Source organism: Aethalodelphis obliquidens, unplaced genomic scaffold (assembly GCF_003676395.1).
Source record: "Aethalodelphis obliquidens isolate GAN/ISIS:26980383/991018 unplaced genomic scaffold, ASM367639v1 scaffold17, whole genome shotgun sequence".
NCBI classification, from domain to species: domain Eukaryota; kingdom Metazoa; phylum Chordata; class Mammalia; order Artiodactyla; family Delphinidae; genus Aethalodelphis; species Aethalodelphis obliquidens.
Window position 1 is genome coordinate 6914413 of NW_020837961.1, and position 17533 is coordinate 6931945.

The 17533-nt window shown below is 38.4% G+C and overlaps 1 protein-coding gene across 2 annotated transcripts; it reads left to right on the top strand.

The window, feature by feature from the left end:
- Positions 1 to 9092: 9092 nt before the first annotated feature.
- Positions 9093 to 16968, top strand: SPP1 (secreted phosphoprotein 1). 2 transcript variants are annotated; one of them, XM_027116875.1, is made up of 7 exons: positions 9094 to 9217; positions 10340 to 10407; positions 10520 to 10558; positions 12908 to 12988; positions 13279 to 13317; positions 14892 to 15182; positions 16142 to 16963. In XM_027116875.1, the coding sequence occupies exons 2-7, from the start codon at positions 10354 to 10356 to the stop codon at positions 16541 to 16543; spliced, it is 906 nt and encodes a 301-aa protein (XP_026972676.1). In that variant the 5' UTR covers positions 9094 to 9217; positions 10340 to 10353; the 3' UTR covers positions 16544 to 16963. The 2 variants fall into 2 exon arrangements, with proteins under 2 accessions (XP_026972677.1, XP_026972676.1); XM_027116876.1 differs by lacking the exon at positions 13279 to 13317 and having other exon boundaries at positions 9093 to 9217; positions 16142 to 16968.
- The last annotated feature ends 565 nt before the right edge of the window (positions 16969 to 17533 follow it).

Here is a 17533-nt window from a genome sequence, read left to right on the forward strand (position 1 = left end):
TATTACAAGATATTGAATATAGCTCCCTGTGCTATACAGTAGGTCCTTGTTGTTTATCTATTTTTATATAGTCATGTGTATCTGTTAATCCCAAATTCCTAATTTATCCCTCCCCTCTCTTCCCCTTTGGTGACCATAACTTTGTTTCCTATGTCTGTGAGTCTGTTTCTGTTTTGTAAGTAAGTTCATTTGTATCATTTTTTAGATTCCACATATAAGTGACATCACATGATATTTGTCTTTGACAAATACCTCACTTAGTATGATACTCTCTAGGTCCATCCATGTTGCTGCAAATGGCATTATTTCACTCTTTCTTATGGCTGAGTAATATCGCATTTTATATATATATATATACACACACACACACACACACACACAATGTATATATGTGGTATATATATATTTACCACAGAAGATATCTTTTTTTATTTGAACCAAAACTGCTGCCATTTTTACTGATTTTCTGCCCATCTAGAACCTGAGTCGTCTTAGAACTAAAAGAGAACCACAAGTTAAGAACTGCCCCTCTTTTTCTCAATGCCCTGTCTTCTTACCATTCCTCTTCCAGCTGTTTGGGAGATTCTAGGACTAGAACGATAGTACTAGATTGGGAAATGCTATCTTTAATAGAGGTCTCCTATTTATCTTTTGGGATTCCTACTACCTGTTTTTTTTTTCAAAGATACTTTTTTATTAGCCAAACAAGTACCTACAATCCGTATTTTTAAACTCTATTGACTGAAATTAGTGTTTTTAAGCATTTGATACTAAAATTATGTTGCTTCAGGGCAACTAAATTTAATATTTATAAGTCCATGTCTAGCCCATATAACTAGACATTTTCTATTTTTGTGCTAAAGTCACTCAAACACTTATAAGTTTTATTAATTTCGTAGCATTCTTTTCCCAGATCGTTCAAATATGTATTGTGTATTTTTATGTTTCATGGATTTTTGTTTAAAAAAAAAAAAAATCCAGTCCTTCGTGTGAGAGAAAGAGCTACACACAGATAGCCGTATGTTCACACATAGCTGGTACAGCAGAATAAAATTGAACTGATTTTATTTCCCGGTCCTAGTTCTCCAGCTCACATGGTTGACACTCAGGATAGAAGACAGGACCACAAGAATTAAATGAGTTGCTCAATTTTATGAAACTACTAGGAAGGTAAAATATATTTTAGGGGCTTCCCTGGTGGTGCAGTGGTTGAGAGTCCACCAGCCAATGCAGGGGACACAGGTTCGTGCCCCGGTCCGGGAAGATCCCATGTGCCACGGAGCGGCTGGGCCCGTGAGCCATGGCCGCTGAGCCTGTGCGTCCGGAGCCTGCGCTCCGCAACGGGAGAGCCACAGCAGTGAGAGGCCCGCATACCGGAAAAAAAAAAAATATATATATATATATATATATATATATATATATATATATATATTAGGAAAATAGACTTCCTGTGTATATGATTCTTATCCTTCTTCTTAAAAAGAAGTTAAATGTTTTCATTAATTTACATCCCCAAACTTTCAAAGATTATGAGATTTAAATGGAAGTGTATCACTTTCATCTTTCTAAATTCAGAATGCCATCATCTCTAAAATATAAACTGGATTCTTAAGTGACCAAGCTTGATGAAGCAAGATGTATGTTTGAAATCTTTCTAGAGGTTAAGACACCACAATTTCACTTGTGTCTGAACCAACTCCACATAAACAAAGTAAAGTGAAACCCCAGCCTGAGACGCTCTGGCACTGTCTAAAAGCGGGAAAAGGCCACCTTCCTGCTCCCAGCCTCCGCTTCCTCCCAACCGAGACGAGTGGGTGTTCCAGCTCTGCTGAGATGCCATACACGACTTCTTTCACTGCCTCACTAAGAACTCTGGCTCACCTCTGGCCAAGCAGCTACGATCCACAGACCAAAAGGCAACTACGGTTTGGGGAATATCAGTGAGCTATACAAGCAAGTGTCAAAATTCCAACTCCCAAACATACACAGTTTCTAACTTAACCTCCCGTCTCCTCTAATTATGGTCACCTCCATAGCGGGAACCATGGTGAAATGTTTTAAAACTCTTCAAGTTTCCTAGAATTCACCACTTACACAATAGTTGATCTGGTAAAAGGCAACTGAGACTAAAATTAATCTGTAAACACATTCCTAGCAGAGAACAAAAGTCATCCAAAACTTTCAGAGAACACGACTTCAAGTTCTCAAATATAACTAGGTAAATTGCTCTGAACTGCATCTCTACTTGCCTGTCTGCCCCTTGGTGAACACAAGGCCAGAAAACAAAAGGTACCCAAAAGACAGGTGGTCTAAATACGAAGTAAAAGCAAATGATGCCGTGTGAACAATCAGAAGCTGCAAGATCAATTTATCATTTATTGAGAGATAACTGTAGCCTCTCTCTCCTCACAGGCAAACTAACGTAACAACATTTAATGGGGCTGGCAGTATAATCAAGAAAGAACTCAGTTTCCCTGGTTTCCAACACTGGACTCTATCCACTAAAACCTGTATCAAGACTAATTCTCTTCTGGTAAAAGTGGGAAAAACAAAAACAGACGATCAAGAGAAACCTGGTAACCTAATCACTTAAGATATCTACTGGTACTACACACCGTCACCTTTTAGAATTGAGTGATGTACTTATTGTATAAAATAATCAACTCCGATTTTAATATATGAGAATTTCACAAGGACTAATTCAGTGCTTTAGAAATGGGGAATCAAAAATAATAGAAATTTATATAGATAGAAATTATAAGATAGAAATCATACGTGTGTGTGTGTGTGTGTGTGTGTGTGTGTGTGTGTGTGTGTTATGACACCACAATTTAAATCCAGTCTCATGTGTCTAGTGATCTGGCACACAGATACTAACATTCAAAACCTATGGATTGAACATTATTATGTGCACAAGTTTACATTAAGGTAACACCTGCTATTGTAACAGGTAACAGTGATATAAGGCAACAGAAGCATGTTTCTGGTTCATACACTATCCAATACCAGGGTTCCCAGTCAACAGATAGTTCAAGCTATCTCCTCCTTGAATTTCTGCCCTCCAAAAATGCTTCAGAGTCCTCTCCATTCAGCCAAATGGTGAAGACGACGACTATGGAGGAGACACACTTAGTTTTTAGGCACTTCAGCCTAGATGTGAAACATATCACTTTATTTCACATTCCATTGGCAAGAGCTAGTCACATGGCCACACCCAGGTGCAAGAAAGGCTGGGAAATGTAGTTTCATCTGGGCAGCTGCTTCCCAGCAACTACTCTGAAGAATATGAATCTTCTGTGCACAGCCAGCAGTACCTACCACAATTATTACGGTAGATACTATAAGTACCAAATATAGTAAGACATAAGGCTAACCATGAAATACGCCTTTGTCTAGATTTTTGGACCTGTTAAAATATGATGAGCGATTCACTCAAAATTTAGCTAATCAAGACAACTAATATTTAAGGTCATTATATGTATTAAATATGAAGCTAACTATATTAACCCACAATCAGCAATCATGTATTTTGAATTGATGATTCATAACAGTGTGAGACTAGGAGAGATGTACTAACATTCTCTCACATTGTGTCATGACCATACCACGACACTAGCTGGGTAGTATATGTGGAAAAATAAAGCCTTACATTTTTATTAGATTTGAACCTACTACAGACAAGATTATTGTCTCTTCTGTTTGTTTGTTTTGTTTTGTTTTTATTTTTATTTTATATTGGAGTACCTTTAACAATGTTGTGTTACTTTCAGGTGTACAGCAAAGTGATTCAGTTATATGTATACATATATCTATTGTTCTTGAAATTCTTTTCCCCTTTAGATTGTTACATAATACTGAGCAGAGTTTCCTGTGCTTGCAAAGATTGAATATAATCATGTATATAGAAGTGACTGCAAGTAGATGGCTTCTATTATAATTAACTGAAAAATTAAGATCATAATACTGAATTCATAGATTGTTAAGCATATTAGACATAATATATACTTTCAAATCTAGTACATTATAGGTGTTCCATGAAAACATATATAATTCCCATTCTTGTTGTTATTATTTTGAATAGCTCTCCTTTTAATGAGCAAAGGCAGAAGTTCTGGGCTTACTCTTTGTTACAATAGAAAAGGTAAACTACAAGGAAGGATTTCTTATGGAAAAAAACAAGCAGTAGAAATTTGTTAAGCATGAAATGGGTAAAAAGAGGAGAGAAATTGGTCACCAGCTCTGATTCTTGAATAATTTCATCACGAACAAAGTGAAATTAATAGGTTGTTTAAACCAATCTCATCCACAGATGCTTGGAAATGAAGACAAGTGAGTGTGGGAAAGAGAAGTCTAAAAACACCTCCAGATTATGGAGAAGCCTGGTGTTCCTGATCTGTTTGGCAACGAAACTGACTGCTAAAACCACAGGCGGCATTTTGCAGGAAAGAAACAAGCCAACCTTTTCAGTTACTTTGTCCTTGATCTCCTATTCTTGGTGTAACAGAATCTGAAAGAAATTCATGTGACCCATATTGAGAAAATACTTCTAGAAAACCCATTTTGGGGAGGTAAGAATATAAAATCCTCAGAACATCAAAGATTGACTTATTAGAGTCATACGTTGGGAGTGATTTCCCTCCTTTTTAAAAAAAAAAGGTTTTATTTTTATTAATATTATTATAAAAAGTACATTAATTTTTTTATCCATGATTTAAAATATAGCAAAACACACGAGTCCCATGCTGCTTTGATTGCTATTGGATGGGAAGAAACACTTCTTGTTTGATGCCAATCTCAAAACACTCATCCCTTCAACACCAGTGTAGACACAGGGTCTCCACCCTATGCCTTCTCTGTCCACATCCCACTGAATTTACTGTTAAACCACGCCCCCTTCACTCCATTGGCTGCACAAGTTCTAAATTTCTTAGTTGATTTTCATGAATAAATGGGTTCCAGGAGGGTAAGAAGGGTACCATTTTAAGAAAAAAATTAATAATTTAAGTCCACTTTAAAGAATCTATCATTTAAAGAATGTTAGAATGGCCTCAAAGTTAGTGATGATAATTTAACAAAGAAATACTGCTAGATTCTTGAGTACTGGCAAATAATAGCTATCAATATATGATATATGGACTCAAGCATAGTGCCCATGCATTATATTGATAAGCAAGAACTCTATGCTCAGAATTAGTTGCTATGGATGGAGGGTTGAGTGGTTCATCATTAACAATTTATTGAAGATTTATTTACTCTATAACAATTCTATGGGTCTAAAATGAAACTTTTTTCTTTTGCTTTAAGTGATGTTAATGTTTCTGATAATAAGACCATTTTTTAAATTTTGTTGACTAATTTATTGAGCAATGGGATAAAAAGTTTTACGGCGTATCTGTTTTGTATTTCTGAAATGTTCTACTTTCATGTCTGAACTTAAAAAAAAAAAAAACCTTCTTATCTTCAACCCTTGTTTCCCTCCCTCTAATAAATAATTCCCTGCTTCCCTAGTCTATATATGATGAAATGATGAGTGGTAGGCTTCTTATTAGATATCATTCCCAACTTCTCTATGACAGATTGGCAATGGTACCAAGATCAGCTTTTTATCTGAACCTTGACTCGAGGGAAAAAATAATTATTTATAGAGCTTTAACAGTCGAAATAGTTTATTATACTTAATAAAATAGAAATATCCAAATAAACTAGAAGTCAGTATAATAAAGTCCACCAAAACAGTTGGACACAAATTTTCCTATTATATGAGAATTTTCATGTAATTCGAGAAAAAAATATGTTCTTTGTGTTTCCACATACCCTCTTATAGTGCCTATATTTTATGATCACAACCCACTCTTCATTCCAGTTTAACAACTAAACTTTTTTCCTTTCCACATACAAGATTTAGAAGGAATTTGATCATGTTGACCTTTTGATTTTAACAATCCAGGATTAACCTAATCAAGAATGGAAATAATGTGGAAATGCTACAGATCAAGCCTCTCTGATTCAAATCATTTAACACATTAATTCTGACAGCTGGAAAATCTCACTCAGAAAAAAATGCCAGCAGCACGTTTAATGACGAAAAGCAAGAAGCACGAGCCTCTTCAAAACTCAGAATGACGCACTATCCATCTCATACTTTACAGAACCGCCTCTATCACAAACCATTTTATCCTCTCATCTCTGAAGCATCCCAGACACGTTCTTTAACCATGAATTCACAGGCCTTTACTCTGCGTGAGCCTCGGAATCGGCAACCTCTCGAGCCAGCGCGGGAAACGGGGAAGGAGCCCATGGCGTTCACCTGGGTTTGCTGAAGACAGCGAAGCAGAAAAGAATGCTTTGCTTCCCTTGGCCTCTGTGTTCCCTGTTAATGTGTAGCGGGTCATTGTTGGGAAATATTTCCTCACCTGACGTTCCAAGAAATGGAGGACCTCACAGTTGTTTTATGGCTCAGTCATTAAACGCGTGAACGTTCCATCCTGCCGGAATCACTGACGGAACCAGGCTGTGGTCTGAACTCCTTCTCAGAAACGCTGCCACCATGTGGCACGTTGGCGCTATGACCGGAAGAGCCCTATAGGTCACGTGGTTCATTTCAACATGGCTGGGCTCCAGCAGAATCTATTCCTATAACTTCCTATTAAATCACTCCCGCAGGCGCAGAGTAAACCGTAGCGAATCCTGTGGAAATCTTGGGGTTTTTTTAGAATATGTGAACTTCCCTCCGCTACACTGACAATCTGACAGCTTAAGTGGGTTATGTGTTTAAAGGGAAAAAAACAGTTTTTAAGAGCAGAAATAAGAAATCTGTTTTTGCAACGTTATAACCCGTGTGCTTTGTATTTTATAGAGATAGCTGCCATCTGAATTATTAAAATGTGTGCTTAGAACCCACAAATAAACAATATCAATTCATCTGAAACACATACAATTTAAAAGAGATACATGTCCTCCCACCAAGTGTCTACAAACCTATGGATTCGTTACGTTAACACTACAAAAAATTATTCAACCGTATTTATATTAAAAGTAATACTTGGGGGCTTCCCTGGTGGCACAGTGGTTAAGAATCCACCTGCCAATGCAGGGGACACCGGTTCGAGCCCTGGTCCAGGAAGATCCCACATGCCATGGAGCAGCTAAGCCCGTGTGCCACAACTACTGAGCCTGCGTGCTGCAACTCCTGAGCCCTGCGTGCCTAAAGCCCGTGCTCCACAACAAGAGAAGCCACTGCAATGAGAAGCCCGCGCACCACAAGAAAGAGTAGCCCCCATTGCCGCAACTAGAGAAAGCCCACACGCAGCAACAAAGACCCAACACAGCCAAAAATAAATAAATAAACTTATTTTTTTTAAAAAGCAATACTTGGTAAATAGGAGTTGACACCTTAATACAACCAATAATAAATAGGAACATTTAACTTTAATCTCACTTTACACGTGATTCTTACAATGGAGGTGTGAGATAAATTAATACTGCAATCTCCATTTCACAACTGAGAAATGTAGATGAAGAGGTTAAGTAATCTCAAAACAATATTAAATATTTAAAGTGGACTCAGAGCTCTGCAACCCCTAATTTCTGTTCCAGTATTCAACCTTCAACTGTAATGTTTTTTCATTCAAACACCTTTTGAATACCCTGTAAATTTTTTTTTAATATAGAATTTCCTTTTTAATTTTCTTATTAAGTAACCAACTTTATATATCCTGGGAGAAAAATTAGAAAAAGACAATTCAGAAATCTAATCCAGCCCTTCAGAGGTGTGCAAATTACCCTGTCGATGAACACAGTTAAAAAAATCTTACATCTGGGGCTTCCCTGGTGGCGCAGTGGCCTGCCGATGCAGGGGACACGGGTTCGTGCCCCGGTCCGGGAAGATCCCACATGCCGCGGAGCAGCTGGGCCCGTGAGCCGTGGCCGCTGAGCCTGCGCGTCTGGAGCCTGTGCTCTGCAATGGGAGAGGCCACAACAGTGAGAGGCCCGCGTACCACAAAAAAAAAAAAAAAATTCTTACATCTGATCTCATTCCAATAACCTATTCCATTTAAAGGTATTACAAATCATGACTACCTGCTCCTCCTAAAAATCTTAATAATAGTTAACACACATACAGTGGTTAAAATAGGCAGGATATTTGCATATATGTGCCAAGTATTTTTATTTTTACACATACTAATTCACTTAAACCTCTCAAAACGCCCACGAACTGTGCATTTGACAGATGAAAACAGGTATAGATAGGCTAAGTGATTTGCCCAAGGTCTCACAGCTAATCAGTGGCAGAGTGGAACTCAGAGCCACACTCTGGCTCCTGAAGCAGCACTTGCCAGCAGTAACCCTGCTCTCAGTCAGAAACTGCTTTACTTCTGCCGCACTGAGAATAAATTACCCTTCTTCTATTTTACACAGCAATTAGCAGATCCATCACTTCCAAACAATTCAAACACGGCAACAAAAATCCACGTCCTTGAAAGGTCAATGTAAATCCAATTTAATGAGCGTGAACGTGGATTTTAATGTTACTAATGCCATTTGTTTAAATGACAGGCTGCTAAACACCTGAAATCACAAAACAGAGCTTAAGTAAAAATGGAGGAAGGGTTTCTGAATTCTTTGTATGTATCTGAACAATAGCCTGATAGCTCTTAAATAAGTATAATTGTGAGGCAAATTTGGTTGCATATATTACCTTCATCTGTTATTTAAACCAAAAGAAACAAAAATCCATTCTATTTAATTTTATTTAAGACTGATTTAGATTCTATTTTTATTCTAATTCAGAAATTATAGAGTCTTTGTAAGAACTAGTCATTTCCCTCCCTCCCTTTTTATGGGACCCCCTCGATGCCCTTCCAGGACGCTGAGAGCCAATCCTATAAACGAAAAAGCTAGTTAATGATATTGTGCATAAGTAATGTTTTAACTGCAGAGTAGTTTGTGTGTGTGTGTGTATGTGTGTGTGCATGTGTTTGTTTTGTAACCACAAAACCAGAGGGGGAAGTGTAGGAGCAAGTGGGTTGGGCAGTGGCAAAAAACCTCATGACACATCTCTCCACCCCCTGTGTTGGTGGAGAACGTCTGGAGCAGCCTTTAAATTCTGAGACGTCCTGGTTGTCAACAGCAGGGAGAGGAAGAGCCCAGAGTGCAGCCCTGAGCACAGCATCAGCACCGCCTGGGACCGGGCTCTTCTTAGCCGCCGCAGACCAAGGTAAGGCTGCAGTTTGCTACTTGCTTGCTGGCCTGTGTATGCACTGTTTCATTTCATGGGGAAGGTCAAGCCGTAAGGAAAAGGGTTTAACAGTAAAAGGTGTTAATCAGACTTAAACGGTCCTAGTCTTTGGAATAAGCATGCCAGATCCGGGGCAGATCTCCTGCAGGAAAGGCGGCCGGCTATTTTGAAAGACAGTCGAATAGAAAACTTAAAAATATTTCCACGCCATCCTCAAAAGAACTGAAACTGCTTCTTGCCATCAGAAAAAAAAAAGGAAATGTCTATGCCCCTTTGGAATGATTATATCTACATCATTTTAAATGGATAGATGATTGTGGAGACAATTTAAAAGGAAAATGATTTTTAGTGCTAATGTAAACAAATGATAATGCTAATTATTTAATGATCTGACTTATCCTGTTTTCAAGGAAAAAAACCTTTCTGAATATTTTTACCTCTGTACTTAGCTATTAACATTTATCCAAAATACCTGCATGACACTATTTAGACTTACAAATAGGAAAGCTGTTGACTGTTTTCAGTGTTTTTCTTTCTTGTTTCAAATTTCTAGAATACCTTACTTAAATTATTAACTTTACAGATGGCTTCATTTCACCTAAGTAACACCTTTTAAATAATTTAAGTTGAAAATCGCATTTGAAATGCATGCTGGAAAATGGAGAAAGCAAGTTTCTCTCACAGCTTTATTTTCTCTCTTTCTCTTTGTGTTTTTCTTCTCTAAAAAATAAATATTCCCATTCCAGCTTATTACTTGAACTCAATTACTGTTGATCTGTTTCTAGGTTTAGATGGCTGGTGACATGAGGTAGCAACGGCATAATCTCTGAAACTCTAAATTTTAAAGTTGAATAAATATAGACTTGTAAAATTCCTCTCTCCTTGCCTAATAGGAAAAGATGGAGAATAGAGGAGGTGGCATTACAAATACTAACTCAAAAGATCATAATATTAAGAAGAAAATTTTCCTCTAAGAAGTAGAGAGTATTTCTACAGAAAATATATATTTATTTGTGACGATTTTGTAATGTGGTAGCCTAAAAAAGCATCACTGTTTTAACCTAGGAAAAGATCAAGTATTTCTTACAAAATATTTTGCAGGAACATTGATTACGATGAGAATTGCAGTGATTTGCTTCTGCCTCTTGGGCATCGCCTCCGCCCTTCCAGTGAGTACAGCTGAATCTTAAAGAAAATTCCTCAAAATAAATGAATTGTGTGTTTCAAGGTGCTACGAACACGTTCACACTGTAATCTCTCTTCACCTTCTCTGTTTCAAAGGTTAAACAGACTGATTCTGGCAGCTCTGAGGAAAAGCAGGTGAGCATCTTTTAGGTTTATCATATAGTTAAATTATTTTTGCAACTGCTGGAAGATGTACTACAAATGTATGGCAATTTTACTTATTTTCATAGTCAAACAAAATAACTTATAAGTATTTATTGAGTGCCTGCTATGGTTCTAGGCCAGTACCAAGCACAGAACTGCTTTTAGTCTCTTAAAACCAAACTAGATTTTTTAATATAATAAAATGATGCTCTAGGTCTATCATTTATGTAAAATGAGTTCTATGAAGTTGTGTGACTTTTTGTTTCCATGAGTCAACATACTGTTGTAGAAGTAAAAAATTCCATCTTTTGCTTTACTTAGTGGCAAGCTAAGTTTAAAATTCACCTCACATATTGGAGAGTTGGCATAACCATAATATTCACAATATCTCCTAAGATATTTGCTAAGAAGCCCATTATAAAGAGAAAGTCTGTTTATGCCGTTTGTATCTATTGTGCTCATCCGATGACGTTAGATCACATTTTTCTAGACAAAGATAAGACCAAATTAAATTCTTTATTATAATTATTCAACCAGCACCATAGATGTACCTGCCCCTCCACAGGGTGAAAGCATGCCAGCCAAACAACAAAGGGGCATTGTCCCAAGGAGCTTGGACAAAAAGGCACACAGAGTTCAATTCCAGATAAACAGAATAAAGGCCAGTATAGAGCTGCCTGGGGTCACCGCAATTAGATTGCTTAATGAAGATGTTAGGAGAAGTATTGCTGCTTGTGTTTGGGTGTGCAAGTGGGTAGAAGTAAGTGTGTCTGTTTTCCAAGTGATTTAAGAACACAAGTATTGAATCACAGCACTAAGCCAGAAAAGTAACATTTCCAGAGAAAATAGTGATCACACTTTTTGAGGCAAGAATTAGTGCCTTTTTAATAGAATAAAATACGGCACATGAAGCCACGGCTGTATAAGTGGTTAAGTGTTATTTAGGAGATAAGTGAAGAGCTCAACCTTCTAGAAGCCTAGAAATCTAGAGCTAGTAGGAAATATGGAAAGTCTATAAAGAGACACCCCTGAAGATGAACACCGGTTATCTATGAGCGATATGACTACTGGGTAGATTTTAGTTTGTTTTTCTTATCTATTTGTTCTTCATATTACTTTTTAAAAATTATAAATTTATCTTATAAATACAGATAAAGCCTGTATTACAGGTATCATCAGAATAAATATGTATATTAAATGTAATCAATCATAACATTTATCTGTATAATATTTATATAAATATATATATTTTAAAGAAAAAAAAGAGGGAAACTTTGAACTCATCTAGACTAGTCGTTTTCACATTTTTCAGTCAAGGAACCCATTCTTTCAGCAAAAACTGTCACAGAAGCCCAATACGAAGCTCCTCTGGTTAGAGCCAACCATGGGGAAACCCAAAGTGCTACTGACTGGTTTCCTTCCTGCACTTCTCCTCTTTTGTGGCTGTGAAGGAATTCTTGGAACCCCCAGGGTAACTTTTCTCCATGACAGAGACGTGAAGTGATCGCCCTGGGCCGTACAGCCCACCAGATGACACTTATTCAGAGCAATTTCCACTCCTCTGCATTAGCATATTACTATCATTTTCCAGATAAATGACTTGGCTAAGTAAAGGCCATTCCATTCACGTCTTTGGCACCTTAAAGCAATAGAACTTTCATGCAATGGTGTTGATATATTTCTGCCCCGCCCACTAAGGTAGCCACTAGACACGTGTGACCATTGAACGCTCTAGTGCAACCGAGGAACTAATTTTTTTTTAATTAACTTAAATTTGAATAGCCATGTGCTTCATGGCTAGAGAATGGCATACTGGACAGCACAGCCTTAGAGAGTTTCTCCTTGTTCCACAGAGACAGGAAACAAGGAAGATCAACACAAATTAAGGGCCCCTCTGCTTTAGCTCTATTTCATCTGAGAGGAATTTCTGCTAACAAACGTACAGAAAAGCACAGTGTATCATCAATGTGGAGAGCCACTGGATTTGAGCCCTGGCTCTGCCACTTACTACCACTTAACTTCATCGTGGCTGGGTTTCTCCTGATCTGTAAAATGGGAGTAATCATACTGATACCTCTCCCAGGATTAAATGAATGAGTATTTGTAAATTACTTTGAAAGTGTGCCTGCCTCACAATAAGTGCTACGTAAGGGTTTGTTAAATGACTCTACCAGAAAGAATAAATTATGAAAGATAGAGCTCAGGCTCCAGTTGACTGAATAATGCATATTATGCTTATCCATCAAGATTGGGGAAGTAGAGTTGTTTTTTTCCGCTTATCACTTAGAGATCCCTGTTTCTTTTTCTTAATAATGACAAATATGCAACTCTCTTTTGTAGCTTTACAACAAATACCCAGATGCTGTAGCCACGTGGCTAAAGCCTGACCCATCTCAGAAGCAGACTTTCCTAGAACCACAGGTATTTTTAATTTTGATTAATTCTAAATATTAAAATTCTCACAGTTAAAGAACAACCACCACAAAAAATAGCCACCGAGCAGGCCACTTGGGCTTGTTAAGTGGATCCTTCCTGCCTGTTGGTAAAGGTGAACTTGGGACACCAACTGATCTGTCATGTTGTCTTCCCGCTTAAGTCATCCACCAATGAGGCTAAAAACTAAGACCTGCTTTGTATGGAAAAGGCTAACTTTTTGAATAAAAAAGTTAAGAGAGTATGATGTACACTGATTTGTACCTTTCTTTCTTCAGAATACTGTGTCCTCTGAGGAAACTGATAACAAGCAAGAGGTGAGGTTCCACTTTGAATCCAAGGTCCACCATGTCTTGGAGGAACTAAGGAAGCAACTCTTTCTCCTGGTGACATTGCCTGGGTTCAATTCTGGCAAAATTCCATTAAAAGTCTCCAGTAAATGCCCTGTCTATCCACTGGCCTGAAATTCCAGGGGCGCATCACACCCCTAACCAAAGCCTTGAACTTTCTGCAGACCTGATTATACTGGGCCAACAGTATGGTGGGCTCTAGGTCAGGGATGGTGGAAGCAGCGCCTTTACTTAGTGGAGTGGAGGTGCGGGTATGGGAGAAATATTATGGGATGGGCTCCTGGTAGCCCGATTCATATCTGTCTCATTTCTCTGAGTGACTCTGCTACCACCATCCAAGGGAACAATAGGAACTAGGAACTTTCTCCTCAAAACCTGGAGACCCACCATCTTGAGACCCACCCTCCCTTCCTAACATGAGCTCAGCCAACCATAAAAAAAAAAAGAAAGAAAAAAAATTTTCCTGTCTAAAACTTGCTCACAAAAAACACAAGTGTTTACTAAATGTCAGAAATACCAGGTTTCAAATAAGTTTAGTGTGGCAGGAAATGTTTACTAATGTCTGTTGTTTGAAATACTAAGCCTCTTGCAATTTATTTAAGATATTTTCTTGCTGTCATCTAATATCTGGTAAGCATCTAATTAATGCCTACCAAAGCCAAGACTTTGACTCCAGGAACGTTTCTGTTGCTAACATAATGGTTTATTTAATAACTATTCTTTCTATTGGAATTAGTAATATATTTGCTAAGCAAAGGGATAACTTAAATTTGTTTTCCTTAAGATTCTATTTGAAGGTGCTAAGAATTTCTAATAAGGAAAGTCAGATAAATGACCCAATATATTTGCAATCAGAAGTGTAATAGACATTAACTGGTTAATTGAGCTGCAGTTTATACACATGGATAACACAGTCGCCTGTTGATTATCCAGGCTAATAGGGAGGGGTTTTAGGTTTGGGGGTGAGCATTAATACATGGATGCTCTGATCTCCTGAGAATTGTCATAGAAAAAAACAATCTCACAATTATGCACCTGTATTTACCGCATTATTGAATTTGGTAAATTAAACAGTGTCTAAAATGATCAAGGAAAAACATGTTATCGATATAAATTTATAACTCATACATTTGGCTTGAAAATAATGTTTATGAAAAAGCAAGAAAAATGACTCAGAATAGGATTCCATTTATCCTTGCGTTAAAAGGGAAATTGGAAGATGCTCACTTTAGCTCTTAAAAGCCATTGAGTGCTTTGCTGTGAATACAAAGATTCTGAAACTGGGACTTCCCTGGCAGTCTGGAGGTTAAGACTTCGCCTCCCAAGGCAGCGGGTACGGGTTCAATCCCTGGTCAGGGAGCTGGGGTCCCACGTGCCTCATGGCCAAAACACCAAAACATAAAACAGAAGCAATATTGGAACAAATTCAATAAAGACGTAAAAGATTCTGAAACTAAATATAGTAAAAGACTAAGGCACCGGAAAGGCTAAAGGAAAATAAAAACCTTTACACCAATTTTTCCGATCATCTTGATTTTTAGACCCTCCCGAGTAAGTCCAATGAAAGCCCTGAGCACACAGACACTGTGGATGACGAAGAGGATGGAGACAGCCAGGACACTGACGCAAATGACTCCAGTGACACTGACCATTCCGACGAGTCTCACCATTCTGATGAATCTGATGAAGTGGTCACTGATTTTCCCACTGACGTTCCAGCAACCTCCATCTTCACTCCACCTGTCCCGACCGGAGACACATACGAAGGCCGAGGTGATAGTGTGGCTTACGGACTGAGGTCGAAAAAGATGTTCCGCAGATCTGAAGTCCAGGTAAATCCCTGAACAAGACACATGAGATGGTTATGAGTAGAGCCCAATTCTAGGGAACAAGGGTCTGCATGCTCATTTGTTCATTCATTCAGCAAGGATTATTACTTCATGATCATTGAATACAAAACCTTTTCCCACTTATTGGTCTTTGTATTAAAGTCCACATAATTTCTCCCTAATTTTGTCTCTCAATCACAATGCTATTTTTCCAAATCCTGGTTATAAAGCACTTATTCTATTTGCTTTTTTATTTATTTATTTTTTAAATTGATTTATTTTGGCCTGTGTCAGGTCTTTGTTGCTGCACATAGGCTTTCTCTAGTTGCGGCGAGCAGGGGCTACTCTTCGTTGCAGTGCACAGGCTTCTCATTGCAGTGGCTTCTCTTGTTGCGGAGCACGGGCTCTAGGCACGTGGGCTTCAGTAGTTGTGGCGCAGGGGCTCAGTAGTTGTGGCTCGCGGGCTCTAGGGTGCAGGCTCAGTAGTTGTGGCGCACGGGCTTAGTTGCTCCACGGCATGTGGGATCTTCCCTGACCAGGGCTCGAACCCGTGTCCCCTGCACTGGCAGGCGGACTCTTCACCACTGCGCCTCTGGGGAAGCCCTCTATTCGCTTTTTTAAATTAAAAAAGGATCTGGATTTAGCACATAGCCCTGCCGTGTACGAGTTCCTTTACTTTTAACTTTCGCTTTATTTTCCCTTTATGTAAAACAGATAATGAGACCTTCCTCATGGGTTTCCTCTCATACAAAATTGATGAACCTATTAAACTAAAGGAGATGACGTAATGAAAGGACTTAGTTTGAAAAAAAGTAACATGCTAGTATTATTTTTTTGCTTCAGCCAAATTTAGACATTGTTAGAGAATACCTTGGCCTGAAAGTTAAAAAGCAGAAGAAAATTACAGTGTTCCCATCTCTGGCTGTTTATTGAATTCTTCTCCCGTTTGTTCTGTGATTCAGTATCCAGATGCCACAGAGGAGGACGTCACGTCACACGTGGAGAGCGAGGAGGTGGGTGATGCACCCAAGGCCATCCTGGTTGCCCAGCGCCTCCACAGGGCTTCTGACTGGGACAGCCGTGGGAAGGACAGTCAGGAGACGAGTCAGCCGGATGACCGCAGTATGGAAACCCACAGCCGCGAGCATTCCAAAGAATTCAAGCTGAAGGCCGAGGATGACAGCTATGAGCATTCCGATGTGATTGAGAGTCAGGATAATTCCAAAGTCAGCCATGAATTCCACAGCCAAGAATTCCATAGCCGCGAAGACAAGCTAGTCCCAGACCTTAAGAGTGAAGAAGACAAACACCTGAAACTTCGTGTTTCTCATGAATTGGATAGTGCCTCTTCTGAGGTCAATTAAAAGGAGAAAAATACAGTTTCCTACTTTGCTTTTAGTAAAAAGAAAAAATACATTATAGCAGAGTGGGACAGAATATGAAATGCTTATTTCTCTGCTTAGTTGGTGAATATATGTGTGTGTGGATCTGGAAACAGATCATGGTTTTGATCATTAGTTTAGTGTGTGACTTGATGGTAACACCCTTGCACACTAAAAGCTTCAGGGTTTAGCCTATGTTCTTTCCATACAAGAAATGCAAACCATCATTGCATTTTAATGTTTGCTACCCTTTTATGAAAAGAAGTTTATGTAGAAGCAAAAAAAACCTTTTACACACTTGAGAATATAAAATTTCATGTCACTATGATCTTTTGTTTTTTAAATTAGTTTATATTTTGTTGTGATTATTTTTGTTGGTGTGAATAAATCTTATATCTCGAATGTAATGAGAGTCTGGTGGTGTCAACTGCATTTCTTATTTGATTCCCTACAGTTGCCTAGCAATTAATACATGTCATCATTTTAATTAATGTGCTGGACTTAGTAGACAGCAATCTAAGACCTTCTGGATCAAACATACAGCCCCTGGCTGAGCTAAAGTTCCCAGTCAAGGAAACAGGAGTCAAGTGGAGGTTGATATTCAGCCAGAACTCCTCCAACTATGCAGGGCTCTGTAGGCCACTTCCACTGAGCGAGAGCAAACTTTTTCTAATTTTCACAAAGCTGATGTCAAAGCTAATGAAAGCTTAGATGCAATCACAAATCAATTTTATTGGTTTTTACCATTCTCCATTCATTTTCTCAGTGAATTTATGCTTCCTTGCCCTTGGATTACAACTTGGTAAGTCCCATAGCTATTCTGATCCCTTGTAGATAATAAACAAACAGTTCCTTTGTACTGGAAAAAACCTAAAAGCTAATAATCAAAATTTTCAACTTCATTCAAAACTAAAAGTTCTGGAAACCTGAAGTGGAGCAAGGGCCTTATTTCTATACCTTGCTCCTCTGCTC

What these genes read in the sequence shown, in the direction of transcription:
- SPP1 (XM_027116875.1), top strand. Translation starts at nt 10,354, where the DNA reads ATGAGAATTGCAGTGATTTGCTTCTGCCTCTTGGGCATCGCCTCCGCC. An exon ending in GCATCGCCTCCGCCCTTCCA is followed by an intron (nt 10,408 to 10,519) that starts GTGAGTACAGCT and finishes TCTGTTTCAAAG; the next exon opens with GTTAAACAGACTGATTCTGG. An exon ending in AGACTTTCCTAGAACCACAG is followed by an intron (nt 12,989 to 13,278) that starts GTATTTTTAATT and finishes TTCTTTCTTCAG; the next exon opens with AATACTGTGTCCTCTGAGGA.